Here is an 18,879-nt window from a genome sequence, read left to right as displayed (position 1 = left end):
CACTTCCCTTTTTGCTGCGGCCTTTTCCGCCTCTGTGGAGACCAGATGAACGATTCCACTCGACCTCTGACCTTCAGTAGGGAGATGCGTGACATGCAGTTAGGTGCAAATTAGCAGCTGAGAGCCTGCGGGCATGCCAGGATTGGCTGAGTCAGGATATTCCTACAGGACATGCCTGAGTCCAACCCTTCAGGATTGAATGACTGTGGGTCTTCGACTATAGTCATGCATCCCTCAAAGGGCTTGGTATTTAGCAGAAAAGTGTTTGAGGCTTATAGAACATACTACTGCTACACTCCCACACATTCACTCACACTTTCAATACATAGTGACCTACTTCTTCAGCTTTGGCTTGCACCCCGGCTTTCCAATCCTGAGGTGTGACATGAAAGGTGGAAAGCAAATGAAGCAGTTGGGGGAATTATAGCACCGGGCCTCAGTCACCTACTGCCTGTCAATAAATGACACCTAGAAAGCCCTAACCGAGTAGCAAGACCTGATCTCTGTCATTATGATTACTGCAGCAGGCATGTCAGCAATGCCTGTCACTGGGCTTATTGTCCACAAGATCACAGGCCAGCATGTCACCGAAAAACTCAGCAGTGCTCCTACATGTTGCCTTGGTAACCTATTACAGTAAAAAAAAAAAAGAAAACACACTTCCATGGCTTGGAAAAGAGAACGGATGCCAAAGTTGACATACCATAATGAGCTGGTTATGAATGGGGGGTTCAGTGGGGGCCTTCACACAGGGCTATGGGGACTGTCAACATAAATACCCAGGCTTCATGCTCCCTTTCAACATGGAGAGAATACCCAATACAGAAGTTGTCAGGGGGGTCGTCCAAATATAAAGAGGCCTAACAATATTGTGCTTGTTTACACTGCAGGCTAAGAGTAGGTGTAGTGTTAATGTGGTAAAGCAGCAGACATGCAGTGTAGATGTCTGATAAGTGCAGGAGGAGAGAGGATTCTGGGATGGCAGATATCAAACTGAGCCTTCCCTGAGTGTGCACACACACACACACACACACACACACACACACACACACACACACACACACACACACACACACACACACACACACACACACACACACACAGCCTCAGCTCAGGGCCTCGATAAAAAAAAGCTTTGTCACACTTCGGCTTGTGTTTTACATCCCAGGGCTGTTTCCATCTCCTGGAGGGCCAGAGTGCTGACTCGATAGGAAGTGTTAGAAGTGTCCTTGGCAAGAGCCTGCATGGCCTTTAATCAGCCACTGGACAGAGGCAAGGAGAGGTTGAGATGCAGAAGACGGGGATACAGAAGAAAGTGAACTCCTGCACAATGTTGCCAAATACAGTCCATTTATTAAATATGCTACATTTTAGTCAGGAAACCATCATCAAATATATGTTTTCTCTGTCGAGAAGATGCTTTTTCTCCACTTAAAGGACTGGAAGAGAAACGTAAACCAGACAAATAATGTAATCTCATTTTGTAATCATCTCCCGATTCAGTCTGCAATACACCAGCAAACTCCCGGAGAGGAAATGCACATTATGCCACACTCATCACGTCTCATCAGACTCTTTCTGACAACCCCGGAGTCTTGTTGATATTCAGCAGTTTACATAAGATGAATTTAGAGACTCCTGTGGCCTAGTGGGATACTAACTGATGCTGAGATGCATGTCTGCTTCCTCACGCAGCAGTCACAGTGATGTGCATCTAGTGTAAAGGCCTGTTTCACAGCATGCATGACACTGTGGAGACAGCTATTACAAAAGCAGCTAGAACAAAAGCGTGCCGCTTCCTCTGAGGGGAGGAGCACACAAGCAGCACAAGTATTCATGAGGGAAGGCCTCGTACATTCTTAACTTAGTGAAAACTTGTGGTCATCCCTTTTTCTAAGTGATTTCACTTGTACCCATTTATTTAAAGATTTGTTCTAAGCAGAAGGTGTGAGTGGGTTTTATCTCAGAAATATCTTGAGGCTTACAGGAAGTAATGCATTTTACATCAGTAGGATGTAAAAGAAAAAAACAGAAGGAAAATAAGATTTTTAGATGGATTCTAAAACTTACTGGCAAGACGCTAAATTCAGGGTGACATGGGAAAAAGACATTTGATCTTAGCGTTAGCAGATACTGTGAGGTCATAAGAAATGGGCATTTTTCTGCTGGATGCTTTGTTGTGAACCACCAAACTGGAAAATTGATCTTCTGTGATATTTGTTCAAATTGATTTGAAGTGACTATTAGCAGAAGAAAATGTGCATGGAGTGATCATTCATGTGTATTCTGTGATTGTGTATGTGTTCCAGTGGGAGTAATAAGCCAAGTAGGCAGTTTGTGCTGCCCGTGCAGCTACTTGCAGCTAGTAAACTGTTTATAGCATATAGGGCAGATGAATGTGCCTTTTCCTGTAGCGCCTTTTACCTGAAAGGAAAACTGTATTGTTGTAAAGCCTAATGCTTTGTGTTGTGTTTGATAGCACATTTAAAAATGTCTTGAAGAGCATCAGACTGTGTAAAGAACATATCTGTCATCTATAACTGTGTGCATGGCTCCATGGAGTTGTGTCTTAACTGGCCTTTATGTCATATGGCTCTCTTTATGAATACACAGTCCCCTCTCAGCTCGTATCATGCTGGGTTGGAGATTTGGCAGACAGAACACTAGACCCTCCTATTACAACAGCACATATATTACTATAGTATTATCAAATTACAAATGTTGTTACTATATTTACTTATTTATATATTCCTGCTGTTTCTATCACCCTTTCGCTTCCCCCAACAATTCTGTTAGTGCTACTGATACCCCTTTTGCACCAACATAGGACGGTTTGCACACCTAATTTTGAACTGTTCAGAGTATTTCGACCAAAAACAAACTGTGTCGGAACCCGAACAATAGTAGGTTCCTGATGAAACTTTAATTGAGTTTAAGCTGTAAGGCGCACATTTCGCAAGCTACTACTTTACAAACAACCACAGCTACTACTACAGAGAGTGAGGCAGTATGGGAAATTTTCTAAATCTGTTCCTTCAGATTGTGTAAACAGCATCTCTTGTGTGACTGGAATAAACAGTCACATTCGAGTCTCAGCCTTCGAGGACATAATGCCATTTCATAACAAAAGCCCCCTCAGCCTTTTCCCGAGTGAAGAGGGTACATCATCAATATCCTGATTAGGATTACAGGAGAAGCCTTGTGCTAATCAACAATAAGAACACTTGAGCTTCGTGCACTCTGTTGTGATTTTGTAGGGTAATGATCACGGAAACGGTGAGGAACTTTGATTTCCAGACAAACATTTAAAAATAAGATGGTGCGCCTGCCGAAAAGGAGGAACTAGACTCCTTTGTTCAACAGAAAAATACAGCTGATGGTAGAAAAAGAGAGGACGGGATGGTCTGTGTACGAGTGTGTGTGTGCAGGCATATTGTACACAAAGGAGGATAAAGAAAGAGACAAGAGCAACACTGTAACAACATATTTACAGACATGTCTTCCTTTCCTCTTCTCTATATCATTTCCACACAAAGCCCAAACCAGAACCTCCATTCCAAGGAGATTGTAAAATATGAATGGCCACTTTACATAACAATTGATATAAGCCGGGCTGTGGCATTCCTGCATGACAATGAAGACTGTCTCCACACATAATCGCTGCCCTCAACTTCCATTGCTGCATTGTAGTCTACTTCCCAAAGACGCCTAAGTATGCCGGCCACTGGAGTCGGTAAAGACCTTTTGTCATCTTCAGTGAAGTATTAGCAAGGTAATCTGCTACTTCGATTCAGCTATATTTGTTCCACTTGAGGATCCTGAGGACGGAAGTTGCCAGCTGATGCATGTTTCAGGGCATCTACTGCAGTTTTAGGTTTTGGTTGGAATTTGGTTTTGGCCAAGTCTGGGGCATTGCTTGCTTTGCAGGTGGGTGGGGTGCAGTTAAAGAGGGGTAGGTGGGCTAACTAGCTTTCAACTGTTAAATGGAATGGACGGGGATCAGAGCTGCAGGGGCGGCTGGGAGAAGAAGCCCAGTCCTGCAGCCCATTGTTCTGGACTGACAGTGTATTCTCATCTCATCTGGGCTGGGGGGGGGGGGGGGGGGGGGGGGGGTATTTATTCTCCAAGCCACGGACATGGCTAAGTGACCATAACAAAGACTCATATCACAATACAGTCCGCTGCTAAGCGTTCCCATGCTGCTGTCCATGGCATACATTTCCTAAGTGGTCACACTTGCTGCCATATGGAGATTTGAAAATGAGTAGGATGAAAGCCAAAAAAAGAACTGAAAATAATCCTACATTGTGCTACATTTCCCCTCCTGGACAAAAACTTTTTTCATCATGTGATGCATCTTTAAAAGAGACAAATTCATGTAAGGCGTTCAGTTTCCACGCTACAGTTTACTCTCCCCGTAGACAAGTACTTCACTCACTACATCAGCCACTATATCTTCGAACCTCAGCAATAATCCTTACACGGTTTATGAACTGACTCATGATCTAATGGTTCCTATATTAATTATTCAACTTTTAACTGCTTTAGAGCGCACATAATGAGAGTAACTGCCTCACACTCAAGGCTGCAAACACAACCTCGTACATGCAGATGAAAACAGGTTATTATAAATATATAATGGGTGTGGGTGCGATAGCAGTGGTGCATCCTTTAAAAAGTCTCAAACGAGAGAAGATTATTAATGACTCTACAGAGAGTCTGAAACATATTTTGATTCTCTGTCTGTCAATCCAGCTCTGTCTCTGCTGGCCTTTCTTTGTATCTGCTAGTTTTTTTCTCTGTCTAAAACTGCCTGTTTGTCTGCCTGTCTGACCAACTGTCTGTCTTTATCTCTTTCCCTCTGTTTGCTTGACGGGTCTGCCAGTCTGTCTATTTGTATTTCAGTTCGTCTTCCCTGTCTGTAAGTAAGTGAGAATGAGCTGAAACTGGGTGAGGATGTTTAGTGGAGCAGAGAAAATTCCTGACGCATGACCCCTCCACTCAGGCTTGGACTGCGAGCTGTCAGTCGGCCAGTTCATTGTTTGGCTTTAGTGTGTGACATCAGCTCTGTACTGCATGGATTCATAGTGAAGAGGTGATTTACTGGATTAACGACACTTCCCCTGCCACCAAAGGCCATGACCACTGCACGTTAGGGGCAGATTATCAGTCTGCTGTTACTATGCAGGGGGACTCCGGCCTGAGGGGCAACAAGAAATATTCAAAAGGACAAGCATTGAGTCACAGATTGCAAAGCTGTTCTTTAGTTCTCCTTGTTGGTCCATAATTATTCTATGATATGAACTAGAATATTCAAATGCTTCTATCGTTATAATATGTAATATTGTAATACTTTTTCAAAGCCCCCCATGTTGAAATAAATATGGACTTAGGCTAATCCTCTTTAAACAAAGCTGAGTATTAGAAATCTGTCACTTGACTGATTACATAAACTAGTGCCTTTCAGGAAAAGCCACACCAGTTGCAATTAAAACAAGCGTTCAGATGGCTGTGTTTACGTATGAGGCCAAATTGAAATAAGGGAAGCTTTCTGATGACTTCGTTCACACATTCAACTCAAGCCAGGACCATAGTTGACTGTGTAACATGAACCGTAAGACTGAACTGAGGTTGGAATGACCGAAGATCCTTGGACGATGGCGCCAGGCCCCCCAAGACCAACCCCTTCATGTAAAAGAAAATACTGTGGGACCAGAGAAGACACTGTGCATTTCGAGATTTGTCTGAGAAACTTTCCTTTAGAGACAATTCTCAAGGGCTATTAAAGTAAACAGGGGTTGGTTTGGCACAGCACTGGTTGAACAATCTGCTGACATGAAAATTGTGGTTTTGCGGTTCACCCACAGCAGATGAAGCAGCACCAAGAGTGCACATCTCAGACGTATCCAAAGTATCCATAAAAATGTAAAGCTATACCCAGAGTGCAACATATTGAGGGACTAGACTGCAGGAGTGGGAACACACTTGCAGTGCCGTGTGTCGGCTACATGTACACCAGAATGGTAAGCTGTTTTACACAAATTCTTAGTTTATACAGTACAGTGCACAGTCTCTAGACTCACTCTGTGTATTTTAGGTAAGCTTAGAATGGGTCAACTGAATAATGTGTCGCAAGGTTAACCCAAACAAAAACATGACCACTTGACCAGACTTTTCTCTGCAGAAGCCACAGGACTCCAACCCCTACGGAAGCTTTAATGATGTGGGATTCAGATTTGTAGCCCAAAAGGGTTTTGGGACAGCCTTAGCAGTCACAGTGGAGTCCCTTATTCACTTCTACATGAAGCAGTGTGGCAAGCAATTAATATCGAATGAATAGAACAATTAACACCAACATGTACAGAGGTCAAAAAGCAGCAATTAGCGTGATGAACTCCAGCCTTCCATACTGAGCATGCCTAGATTGATCCACTAATGATGAGTTTGACTAGCTGGCCACAGCCCATTTGGACAGAACTGCTCAGGACAGCCTAACCTTCTCTCAGAGACAACCCAGTAGCCTAAAGTGAAGAAGATAAAAAACGTAGTGTGACATATGCCTAATTCTGTATGTTATACTAATGTCATATCAGGTTACACTGCTTAATCCTCTGTTGCCATACATTTGCTCTGGCATTGTACTGAACACAAATCTGTGAATAACACATGATACTTTATCTTAGATCAAGCCATACCTTGACCATTAGTGTACTTTTTCAGCTTAACTAAGCCCCTGTCACCAGCACATGCTCCCAACACTTCCCTCAATTAGTATTAGTTCAGGAGACTTATGTCCCATAGTGTTCAATTGCAAGGAGATACACTGCGCACACAACACACAGCTTCCCACACAGATTAGCGTTCGTGTTGGAATGTGCTGGAACCCGTAAATGTTTTGTAAATGCTTATAATATCACAGGCGGCAAACCACACAAGACAAAAGTGTACCGACGAAATGCCGCCGCTGCTTTTATAAAAGACCATGTGCAATACACAGTACGTGTGCGAGAATGTTTGCGTAGGCGTGTTTGAGGAATGTAGTAACTGCCAGGTAATTAGGGTTCAGATTCAGGTATGTAGAGCCGCGGGGAGGCCAGAGCAAGAGACAGACAGACACTCAGTGGGTTTAGTATGGCTCAATCCCCAGCCAGGCACAGCCACTACAAAAGCACTCAGGTAGGGACATATCGACACTGGTGTGGTCTCCATGATCAAAGCTTTCAGCACAGCCCTGCCCTCATGCCTTGGAAATGGACCAATTAGGGATGGGGGGGGGGGTTTGAGAGTTGGTTGTGCTGCGTTCCACACACCAAGCTGGCAGCAGCTTCAGACGAGGTAATTATACACACTCACCCCGTCTGTCTCTCTAACACTCATACTCAGTGCTATCATGCCTCACTCATCTCTCTACACCCCTACATTATATCCCTTAAACACAGTCCAAGATAATATGGGCCGACATGAGCCAAACTGTAGCTACATGTAGGACAATTAAGCTCTGTTGTAGGTAGTGGCGCTCTAACCCTCCCAAAACTGCGCAATGCTTAAAGAAATTCTCCACCAAGTTGCTGGTCACGTCAAGAAGACGAGCAACTGCTGTCGTTCATATTCAGCAGCATCTTCAAGGAAAGGAAAGAGGATTATTTCCTCAAGTTGAGTTACACCAATGAGGTTAGTTTTTTACATCTCTCATGCACACAGAAGCAGATGACTAGCGCTGTAACAGTTAAATGATTAGTCCATTATTTGATTAGTTGATTCATAGAAAATTAATCGACAATGACTTAATACATAACTCACTTAATAGACCTAAAATCATTTATCACACAAAAATGCCATGAACATGTGCATTTTTACATTATATATTTATCATTGTAAATTGAATAACTTTGGGTTTTGGACTGTTGGTCAGAACAAATAAGCAATCAAGACGATGCCTTGACTCAATTATGAAAATGATCATTAGTTGCAGCCCTACAGATGATGCAAGATTACATTCAACCTTCAATAAGTGGTTGATTAAATAGAGCTTGACCTTCAGAGATTACTCCTGCTCATTGCTGAACTGACCCTTTCAGCACAATGAATTATAGTTTGCAGAAATAACACTTTATGAGAGAGCTGCTTAACCAAATAGCTTGAGCAATATTTAAACTCTTTGGAGCGCACATATCGCTGATAGAATTATGGAATTATGCAATAATCCCGACCTCCATGCCGGCCAAGTAAGCCTGCAAAACATTGTCAGCGTGAGATTACAGGACGAACATAAGGCTTGACGTTTAAATATCTTTCTGTTCTCCACAGAAACTTTTAACAAAATCCCCTTTAGTGTGACCTCCCAGTTTGTAGAGGCATGGGAGTCAGAAGTAATTAGCTTTCTTGGACAGTAGGTCACACATGACTACCTGAGGCAATACAGTAAAACCAATCCCTGAGAGGAGTGACAGCATGCATGCAGCGCCTGTACAGTGTGCACCAATGTATGTATTTCTAACAAGTTCTGTTACTTTTTATGAGAAAATGTAATGATCCCCTCCAGAGTAATCACTGCGAGTGTAGTAATGAGTGTGTGCTAGACAGATATGTAGAGAGAGGGAAAACATGTGCGGATGTGTTGATTTGCAAGTGTGTTTGCAATCTGGATCCTGACACAGACAGATGCTCAGGCCTGCTCTCTTGTCACTCTCCATCCTGTTGGGGCGCTTGATATCTTCATTTTCCTCCATCTCCACTGTTACAAGAGGACTACAGGGTCATTACTGTGTACATGTACTGTAACGACAGCAGAGGCTGCCGTTGTTGCGATAGCATTCCTTTAGGTTACGTTTTACATTTGCGTTTGAGTGAGAGCTGGTGAAGAAATGTGTAAAGAAAACAAACATGCTTACAGCTGTGAGTAAACATCTAGTTTCTCTGTTCACTGATGCTGATAAGGAATCTGCCTTTTGTGCACTGAACCAAAAAATATAGCCTCAAGTTTAAAGACATGATTTCAAAAATACTAAGGGAGCTTTTCTTTTTTTTGTTTTTATATCAAACATAACTTAAGCATGGAAATAAAATTCATTTTCTCTCCTTCAACTTGGATATTGCCAAGTGATGGTTCTTCAGAGGCCTACTACAAGTGCAAAGGCGGCAATCCTGCATCACCAATTCTGACTTTTTCACATTATAGCAAAACATATAAACTAAATGCACTGAATAGACAAGATTACATGCCAACTACATGCCTGCCCGATGACTAACATTAGAAAAAAATTATATATTGATAATGCAGCCTGCAGTCATTCCTGCTGCAGATACTATGTGGTCATGTAGACAGGCTGTCTGGAAGCTGCTGAAACCTTGGACCAGAATAGCTCTGATAATGTATCTGTCATGAATGTGTGTCATCAGGACATGTTCCCCCGCACACCGTAGAAAAAAAAATGGCTGTACTGACTGCCTGGCCTGCTTTATTTAAAGCTGTTACCATGACTGCATAACTTTAAGTGATACACGTATACTGTTGCTCACATATGTTATTTAAATACAATATACAGTATTTCCAAAGGCTAGAGGGCAAAACATTTTTCAACTTGAACTAAATGTCTAAATGTTGAGATTATCATGGCTTAACAACTCAATGAGTGGAGGGCAAGCTCAGTCAAGTTTTCTTTCTAACCAAGTTTACATGTCCAGGGAATAAAAAGTGGCCTAGAAGCCAAATGATCACGTGAGAAAGAGCACAGTAGGAGTCAGCCCCTCTCACCCCTTCCTGCTGAAATGAGAGAGAGCCAGCTGCAAATACAGCACAAATGCTGCTTTCCCACATTTGCACATGATCCCGGGAGATGGGTAGTCAAGTCTTTCTGAAGGAGAGACGGACAGAAACTCCCTCGCGGCATTACAATGAATGGATACGTCTTTGCAGTGATAGCACCTGAGGAAATACATGATGTGACTCCTTTTGCAGGTATTGTTTTTGGACTAACGGGAGCAAAGATGTGCAAATTATCTCATGAATTATTGCACACACTATTTTCTACAGATGGGAAAGTCATCACATGCACTTGAGACGATAGACTACGTCAAATGTAAGGTTCATCTCACATTGCTTTGCTGTGGCACCAACTGAGTTTCATTGTCTCAGCTGAGATCACTTCAAAGCTTCGCGTTTTAGTCCAGCAGGTCAAAAGTGGTGAGGTCAAAGGTTATTGTGATAGCCATCAGTCCTCACCACTCCCAGCTGCTCTCCAAAGAGCTAAATACTGGTACTTGTAGTTTATGCTTAACAGAGATGGTATAAAACGGCCCTAAACACGAGTTGTTTACAAAAAGAACCACTAAGTGAGTGTATATGGGACTTTTTCCATCTGATGGGAATGTGATCTATCCCTTCTTAGTGCACATGTAACCCCGCTTTCCTATAATGTAAACAGCAGCTCACTTTGCTAATTGACTTTCTCTGTCCTCTCAGGACAATAGAGGCTGGTCCTTGACTTCTTTATGACTTCCCCTTTATGAGTCCTTGGTTGACTGTGTCTTTAAAAGGAGTCCCTTAATAAAGACTAAGCAAACAGAGCTTTCAGCAGAACGCATGGAAAACTCAGAGGCTGTTGTGAGACTTTCTCCTTCCTTATGGCAAAACGCCAGCCCTATAGCATGGGACAAAGATGGAGAGGATATTCGCCAACAAACACAGGCTAAATGAAAAGCTCATGGAAAGCGTTCCACAGAGGCAATGAAAAAGCTATTAGCTTAGCCATATAATAAGTAGAAATAATGGCTTTCTGTTCAAGTAGTTTTCATTTTACAACAATATCCAAAACATCATACATGCATATGTAGTGGAAAACAGAATGGAGTAAATACATAATACAGCAGCCTGAATGGAAATTTGTGCCCCTACGTTGTTGTCAATCAAATCTCAATCCCCTGGCAGCTCGCCTGTGAATGTATAGATTTTGGTGGCACTGCAGTGAGAAGAGATTTGAAAACTTTACACATTATATATATTTTTTGGATCAGAAATATCTTAAAAAGGTAAAACTCTAATTATTTTCATACTGAGCCCTGGCAGTTGTCTAGTGAGCTTGCCAGCCCTCAGCAACCACAGAGGGCCAACAGAGGGTCATCTTAAACAAAAACCTAATTTCCTGCTTGGCGAGAGAGCTGGGATATTAATCAAGATGAAAGGACTGAAACAGGAAGTGAAGTGAGTGTTTGTCATGTAAGGTGGTGAACTTCCTCTTTTTTGCTATAGAAAGCTAATAATACAGTCAGTTAAAAACGAACTTTTCCTTCTGCTTATCCCACTGACAGATACAACACCTCTGGGTGTCCGCTGCATTTCTTACATTCTTAAGGCCAGTTAAGCTGGAGGCCTCTCGCGATTCCCACCCACCACACTACATCAGCTGTTCTGTGGGAGTCAGAGAAAGGCTCCCCTACCCAAGCACCCACCAAGCCTCGTTTCACCAGCCAAAAACAATGTGCCCATCTATTTACAACCATTTCTCTCTCTGCATGACACCCAGGTTTTTATCACCCACCCATCGGCACAATGCTGGACACTTGCCTCCGTGGCCCGTTTCAATGGACGGAAATTGGGAATGCAAAACAGACCAGTAGTGAAAGGACATGCGGCTCCATCAGCTTCCATACAAACAATGGAGAATCTCTCTGTGTTTAGCCTCTACTTCCTCCCGAAACACAGCACTAACAATGAGGCGCTATTATGACTGACTGTGTCTGCTGTTTCCAGACCAGGATGAGAACACATCTTCAAATTGTTTGGCACTGAGCAGAATTATTTAAAGTAGAAGAGGTATTTCTCTGATGAGATAAAAAGTTTGGAATCCCAAGAGATCATTGGAGCAGAAAAGGTAATAGAAAACAGAAGGGAAATGGAATTGGACGTAAAAATAGAATAACCATTGTGCTTGTTCACTGCACTTATTTGACAACTACAAACTCCTCCAACTTAATTGTCCCCATCGGAAAATTTGTCTTGCAGCCAGGTGACCGACAACAAACACAGATTTAAATATAAAACATAATCTATTAGATAAAATGTATAAAACATATAGCCTACAAGGATGGGAACACCATTTAGACAAGGGCAGCCAGTGCCACCCTTTGCAATTGACAAAAACATGAAATAAAAGCAGTGAAAGATGCATGATTTTACTTTAAAAAGCTGTACAACCTCAAACAAGGTCTTCAAACGTCAGCTGATACACACTCCTTTTTTGTCACAAATTGTGTGACCATTGACCAGTGAGCCCACTCCCTTGTCCCACTTACAGCACAGTACCTCTCCGCAGACATACTACCCGTACACTTGACAAATACATCCCAACAACATTTTTACTCTCAGTATATCAGCAGTTTATGAGAAGGTTTCCACCAAAAGAATAAATGGAGCATTAACGCTACGACTGCAGTGCATTCAGCAACAGGCAAACTGGCGGCGGCATCTTATATTGTTCCCTGATGAGAAATCTAGAAATATGCAGCCTGTAGCACAAGTATTTGTGTACATCATGAGAAATAATACTCTCCCTCAGACAAAGGGTCTCTGCAACCTTGATAAGGATCATGAGTATTTATTACACCCAGCAGAGCCTTTTCAGTGAATTGTTTGGTGTTCATAATCTAGCACACTAGAGAGGATTTCTGAATCTTAGTACTTCTATTGCCTGTTTTTTTTTTTTGCATAATGACAAACAATGGAGACAAAGAAAGTTGAGATGATGAGCAGAGGGCTGTCAGACCATAGTCCATGAAAATCCCTGCATTTTGGGAGCACAGAGGACAGCTTAAATGTGGATGGAGATCTTGGTTATACTATACAATGAACATCCCTTGAGACTGACATTGTGTGTCCTGTAATTGCCCCGAGTCTGCCTCTCTGGTCACAGTCTCCGCTGGGGGTGACATCTCGTCTCAAAGGCACAGAGAGGGGAGATATCTACAGACCAATCACAGCCCAGTTAGTCAAACCTCCATCAGCTGGTCACAGCTCCATCTCTTACACTCCTCCAGGGGAGAAAAGCACTGGGCTGGAGCCAATTCAAAACTACAGGGTTACACACACACACACACACACACACACACACACACACACACACACACACAAGAGACAGGCAGAGAAAGACCTTGACCTGCTCATTCTCCTCCAATGCCTCAATGCCAAAGCTTTGGCGCTAAATAAATACAGCCTTCAAAGGGAGAGATAGTTTAACCCTCTGGAACCAACACTTTGTTTCTGCCCTGGTTTGACAGATAATCCCTCACAAATCCTAAATCTCTGTGGGATTCACAGTTAGCCAAAGTGGCAGAAATATACAGACAGACGAGAGAAGAGAGTACAAAACAATGCAAAAAACTGGAATCAACGCTGGTGTCAGTTTGAGAACTAATTTAGAAGCAAGAAAGCTATGGATAGGGTAAATGATATCAAGGTTTCTAAATAAATGATAATGTAGATATATCAGGTAGATATAGTCATGAATGAATATCACTTCAAGACCATTTTGTTCAGGATGCATGTCACTGTGTCAGACACCCAAATCAAAAGCCCCCCAGTATGTAAACAGAACAGCAGTTCAGTTCATTCAGTGGAGCCCTCTCAGCTGGTACAACATATGATTCAGGGCTTATATGTTCATGGGCCTGGTTGATCCACCCACGCTGAATGCTGAGGCAAGAGACTGGACAGGTGAGGTCAGAGTAGATTAATAATCAGAGTGTAAATCTTTTTCCCCTCACACAGACGGGGTGAAAGCTCCTCAGGATCTCCTCTCCGCTCTCTGCTTATTGATCTGCAGCAACTTCATTCCCATCATTCACCATGACAGCAACCACTCACACTTCTGCAAAGTGCAGCAGGGCGGAAAATGTTTAGGCATCACACTGGCATTTACCTATGGCTCAGCTTCCTCTTGCCTTATTTTGATATTGCACACATCAGTGAAATATGGCCTTTACATGAGATGTGCTCTCTCTGACTAACAGTGGGCTTTCAACCAAATGATGGATGATGCGGAGCAGGTGACAGCCCCTTTTGTGCCATGTAAACACCTCTGGCACATTGTAAAAACAACCACCTCTGCAAAGCATTCACTCTATGTTTAGTCTGAAGAACTATATTTTCACCAACGTGAGAGATTTGTCTGACTATTGTTTTGAAAACAAACCCGTTTAAACAATTTCTCAAAGCAGGTGTCATTTTCTAACCTTATATAATGACAGTGGAATACTTATATACTTAATCTTACTTAAAAATAAAAACATAAAAGTTTAGAGAGGATGTATGCACATTTTCAAAGTGGACATCAGACTAAATTAATTGTCAAGTGGGATAATTTTGCAGTGTATGAGTATTAAACATAATGCACTGTGAAGCTTGCTGACATCCAATGTTTGTCATGACTTTCAGCAGGTGATGGTCCCTGTTGTGCCACGTGACGGTCCTGACCTGCGTCTATCCAGGTTCCTCTTACCTTATTAGAGTAGGGCGGCTTGGCGAGGTTGATGCCATCTCTGATGAGCTTATCCCTGATCATGATCTTCAGCTTCAGCTTAGGGTAAATCACCAGCTCCCTCCTGTTGCCCAGCGTCAGGTTCCTCTGCGCGCCCACGTACCCACCGTTGCGCCCAACCCGGTCACAGTTGGGCTCGGTCCAAGACTTGGACCCCCGCAGTTTGGACTCATACTGGTCCACCATGTGACTGGTATAAATCTCTGCTGCGGGTGGCATCGGCTCCAGGGTGAAGTACAGTCCACTGGCCGTCTCCTGGGCTTCCTCTTTGAGCCTCCTCACTGCGTCGTGGATCCTCTGCCTGTGGTGAGGGATGTAGACGCCGATGGCATCCAGGTCGGGGTCTCCTATTTGTTTGCAAACCTCCAGATCGTCATATCCATTATCCACAAAAGCCTCGACGTACTGGGCAAGCTGGAGGGTCTTGAGCCACTCGTAGACGATGACAGGTCCGTTGCTCGTCATTTTGGCTGTTGCCAGATCGGCTACAACTCGGAGGGAAGAAGACACTAAAGTGATGGTTACTTTCCCATTCGGCGTTTCAAACGCATTATAAAAGGTCGTTAATAACAATGTGCGCTTTCGCCGAGTGTTAGGAAAGTAAAGATAACTGGATTAAACTATTTTTGGATTATCCATATCAAAGGTTTGGTTACCATCCCGCGGTGTTTTCGGACAGTAGAGCCATGAGTGAATAAAAGGCTCACCCTGACACAGTCGGTGTAACACCTGTCAATATTTACACACGATCACGATCAAGATCACGGCAGTTTCACTTGACACAGCGTTCAAATCCCAAATGTCATTTCAACATCATTTGTTCTCGCCCACGGTGACTTACCATGCGCAGTCACTTCCAATAATTGGGCTTCCTTAAACAAATAAGAAAGCAGTTGTCTCAAACTATTGTCATTCAGATAGCTGCTCGACCAGATTCCGTCCGTTACGCACGGCGACTGCTGCGTCTAAAAAAAAAAACGTTTCCACGGCTTCCTTAAAGTCTTTCGTATCACCAAACGGCGGCGCGTTGAAGAAATAAATCCAAACAATGTCAAACGGGCTTTAAAATGACAGAAAGTCTGCTGCCGACGATTGACGGCAACCGCACGGGTCCGCGTCCAACCGCTCAGTCTACGCGTAGTCCGGTTCTTCCAGCCGGCACATCACCACACTGGAACTGCAGCCAAGAGCCAACATGCTCACATGTCCACGCCCCCCACATCTCACTGTACCCATTTAAAAATAGTGATGCGAGTCCTTTTTTTTCACCCCCCCCCCCCCCCTCTCTGCCAACTTGTCACGCCGCCTCGGGGTGTGCAGCGGGTCACCAGGTTCCCACCGACTTGGCCAAAGTTGGTCCGAGATTAAAGCACATGTTAAACCTGTCGCACAGTTCAAATGAACATCCTGGCTGCTAGTTTGTGTCCCATTATTATTCCTCTACGATGTGATTTCCTCCACCGCACCTCTCTCTCTCTCTCTCTCTCTCTCTCGCTCATACACACACTCTCACTCACTCATTCAGCATTTCCACGGTTTGGTTTCTCAGCACGCATGAGCTCCCTCTATGTGGTGACTGGGGAACTGAAGATCTCGCAGCACTGGAGCTGATGTAATGGGAGAAACTGAGGTACCACTCATCCATCCCTCCACCTATCCCTTATCTATATGATCAGACATTTCATGAAGTTTCTTTTTGACTACAATTATTGAAGAGGAAGTGGAGTCCAACTGTCTGCATCAAATTGCACCACTGGATGCCATCATCATTAGTAGGAGACAAGTCAAACTGAGAGAGAGAGAGAGAGAGAGAGAGAGAGAGAGAGAGAGAGAGAGAGAGAGAGAGAGAGAGAGAGAGAGAGAGAGAGAATTAAGGGAATAACACTGCTTGAACAAGACCTGTCTGCTCTGTCCAAATGGATGCCAAGCCGGCCCGGTGCTGATGCATGCTTTATCAAATGAGATCTGACAGCTTGTTAGGGGTCAGTTTGATACAATCACCATCTCAGCTCTTGGCTGGAAGTGATTTGCCTCGGCCCATTATGACAAGCGGCAGGGCTAGAGAACAAACACACCGGTGGAGGAGGAGTGGGGAAGCATATCAAACAGCCTCCTTTTGGAGAAGCCGCGTCAGAAACATGCCAAAAAAATGCATGTCAGAATGTCAGAGGAAGAGGCGTGAGCCAGTGTAGATCCTTCATCATGTTCACAGTCCAATCAGACTCGAGTTAGTTGACGTTTTTCGTGATTTACCTGTCTGCTGCTGTCATTGTAATTACTCAGAAATGCTCTATTGTCCCTCCTCCTTTGTAAACACTCGTATAGAGTGGTTTGACTGACAGGAGCAATAGAGGTTAAATGTGTGCAGACTGTGATATGATACATTAGAGCTTGTACTAGTACCTTGACATTAGAATATATAATGTATATTCAGCTACTTTACAAACAAATAAACCAAAAGTACCTGTTTATAAAGAAGAGATTTTGACACCAGCGTATGTCGGTAAGAAAATCTTCTCTAATGTCTCAGATTAGGCAGAATGTCTGCAGACTACCAGGAATATTGTAAAGGCCTGGGACAAGCTTCAAGATTAACACAAATTAAAAACAACAGTGGTATTAGCCTTTAACATTCACTCTGTACACAAACTTACCCCCCCCCCCCCCCCAGCTCTCTCATATATATAGGATTAAAACTCACACAGTTCTGCCCTCACCATTGTTCTGGGCAAAGACACATCATTATATCGGTTACAGGAGCAGGGGATTACGGGAGTAGAGTGACAGATGGAACAAGGAGACTGCTGCTCTCTACGGTGGGTGGACTCAGAGCGTACTGGCAGTGCCAGGATGGCTGTGTTTCCACTCTGCTGCCCCGGGCCATGGAGAGCGACCAGCGGGTGCAGAGAAAGGCCAGGGTGACAACCTAACACAAAGCATCTAGCTGGCTGTGTGGAAATACACAGGACTGTTTGTTTGTAAGGCATTCATCTGAATCACATCTTCCCTGTCAGAAAATAGTGAAAGATGCCCCTTTAGAGAACCAAAAGTGATGTCTTTAAATAATTTTGTTGTCCAAGAATATTCACTATTCAATGACATAAAATAAAAAGCAGCAAAGAACATTTCACATTTGAGAAGCTCTAACCAAAAAAAATGTTTGACTTAAATGATTAATCAAACATCAAAACTGTTGTCTAATAACTAATCCATTATTTGACTAATTGTTTCAAAACTAACATGCTGGATTATGTAGCTTTTATACATATGATGGGTTTTCAATTCATTAGAACAACTTAGTTTAAGTGCACCATCATATGTGTTAATATTGTGTAAGAGTTAGTACTGTATCATTGCTTTGTAGTGACATAAATAGGCAGTCTATGCCCATTTCAAGCAATAGACCCATTGCTCTTCCCAGAGTGTAGCAGTATTGCCCTGGAGCCAGAGGACTGCTGCCACATCAATAACGCCTCAATAACTATCCCTTAATAAAATCTGAAATAGGCAGCCCAGAGCATTAGTGCTGGTAAATATGAATATGTGGCAGTGAAAGTGCACATTAGCATTGGATCTGGTAAATGTGAATAGGCTGCTTGGCTGTTTTGATTGAAAGAGTGTGACTGCGGCAGGTTGAGGGAAGAAAAGCTCCAGTAGACACAGCTGGGAGGTGAGAGGAGATAGACACAGCCAGACAGACAATAGCAGCTCTGCTGACAGCCAAGCTTTCTCTATGCTAATAGTCTACGCTGTGTTTCTGCTGCTCTCTGAAAGGGAAAGACATGCGGATCAGAAAGTGGGGATTTTTGTTGGGTGAAATTTTAGGGTCTCTTTGGCTTCAGACGTCTAGGTTGCACCTTTCAAGACCTCAATTTTAAAATCCTCTGAAGCAGAGAATGGCTTCTGTCCACCTAGATGCAGAGGCACCATGAAGGTCATGGATGTTGGTTTCTAGGTCGAGGCTTTCGCTGTCAGCCTCTGATAGATATGTAGACTCGTCTGCCAGCAACATGGCCAAGGTGGATCTAGAAAAAAAATCCCAGTTCATGCTTTGAGTTGAATGTGGTCCTGCGGTAGATACAGTTAAGCATGTCAGCTATTTCTGACCACAATTCCTGCAAAGATTTGTTTTCAATTTTTCATGTTGCCAAAGCGCTATTAAAAACACATTTTAAAAAACTCTAAATAGAAACAATAAGCATTTTTCAAATGCAAAGTGCGCAGATGTATTATTGGTTTTAACTTGTCAAACTCTTTTTTCCCCTACTTCTCTTTCCGTTACAGATTTATGGTTTGGCTGGAGAGGATTCTTCAGGAAGAGCCAAGACAAAACAATCCGGGAGTGAGC

General features: G+C 43.2%; 1 protein-coding gene across 1 annotated transcript in view; it reads right to left on the bottom strand.

Moving 5' to 3' along the window:
- Positions 1 to 14,996, bottom strand: part of sash1a (SAM and SH3 domain containing 1a) — a 158,613-nt gene extending 143,617 nt beyond the window's left edge. Inside the window, exon 1 of the mRNA XM_070925462.1 lies at positions 14,493 to 14,996. Within this exon, the coding sequence (XP_070781563.1) occupies positions 14,493 to 14,996 (504 nt within the window). The remainder of the gene's footprint in view (positions 1 to 14,492) is intronic.
- Between the last annotated feature and the right edge of the window lie 3,883 nt (positions 14,997 to 18,879).

Source organism: Enoplosus armatus, chromosome 19, assembly GCF_043641665.1.
Source record: "Enoplosus armatus isolate fEnoArm2 chromosome 19, fEnoArm2.hap1, whole genome shotgun sequence".
Lineage (NCBI taxonomy): Eukaryota > Metazoa > Chordata > Actinopteri > Centrarchiformes > Enoplosidae > Enoplosus > Enoplosus armatus.
This window is presented reverse-complemented; position numbering and strand designations above follow the sequence as displayed.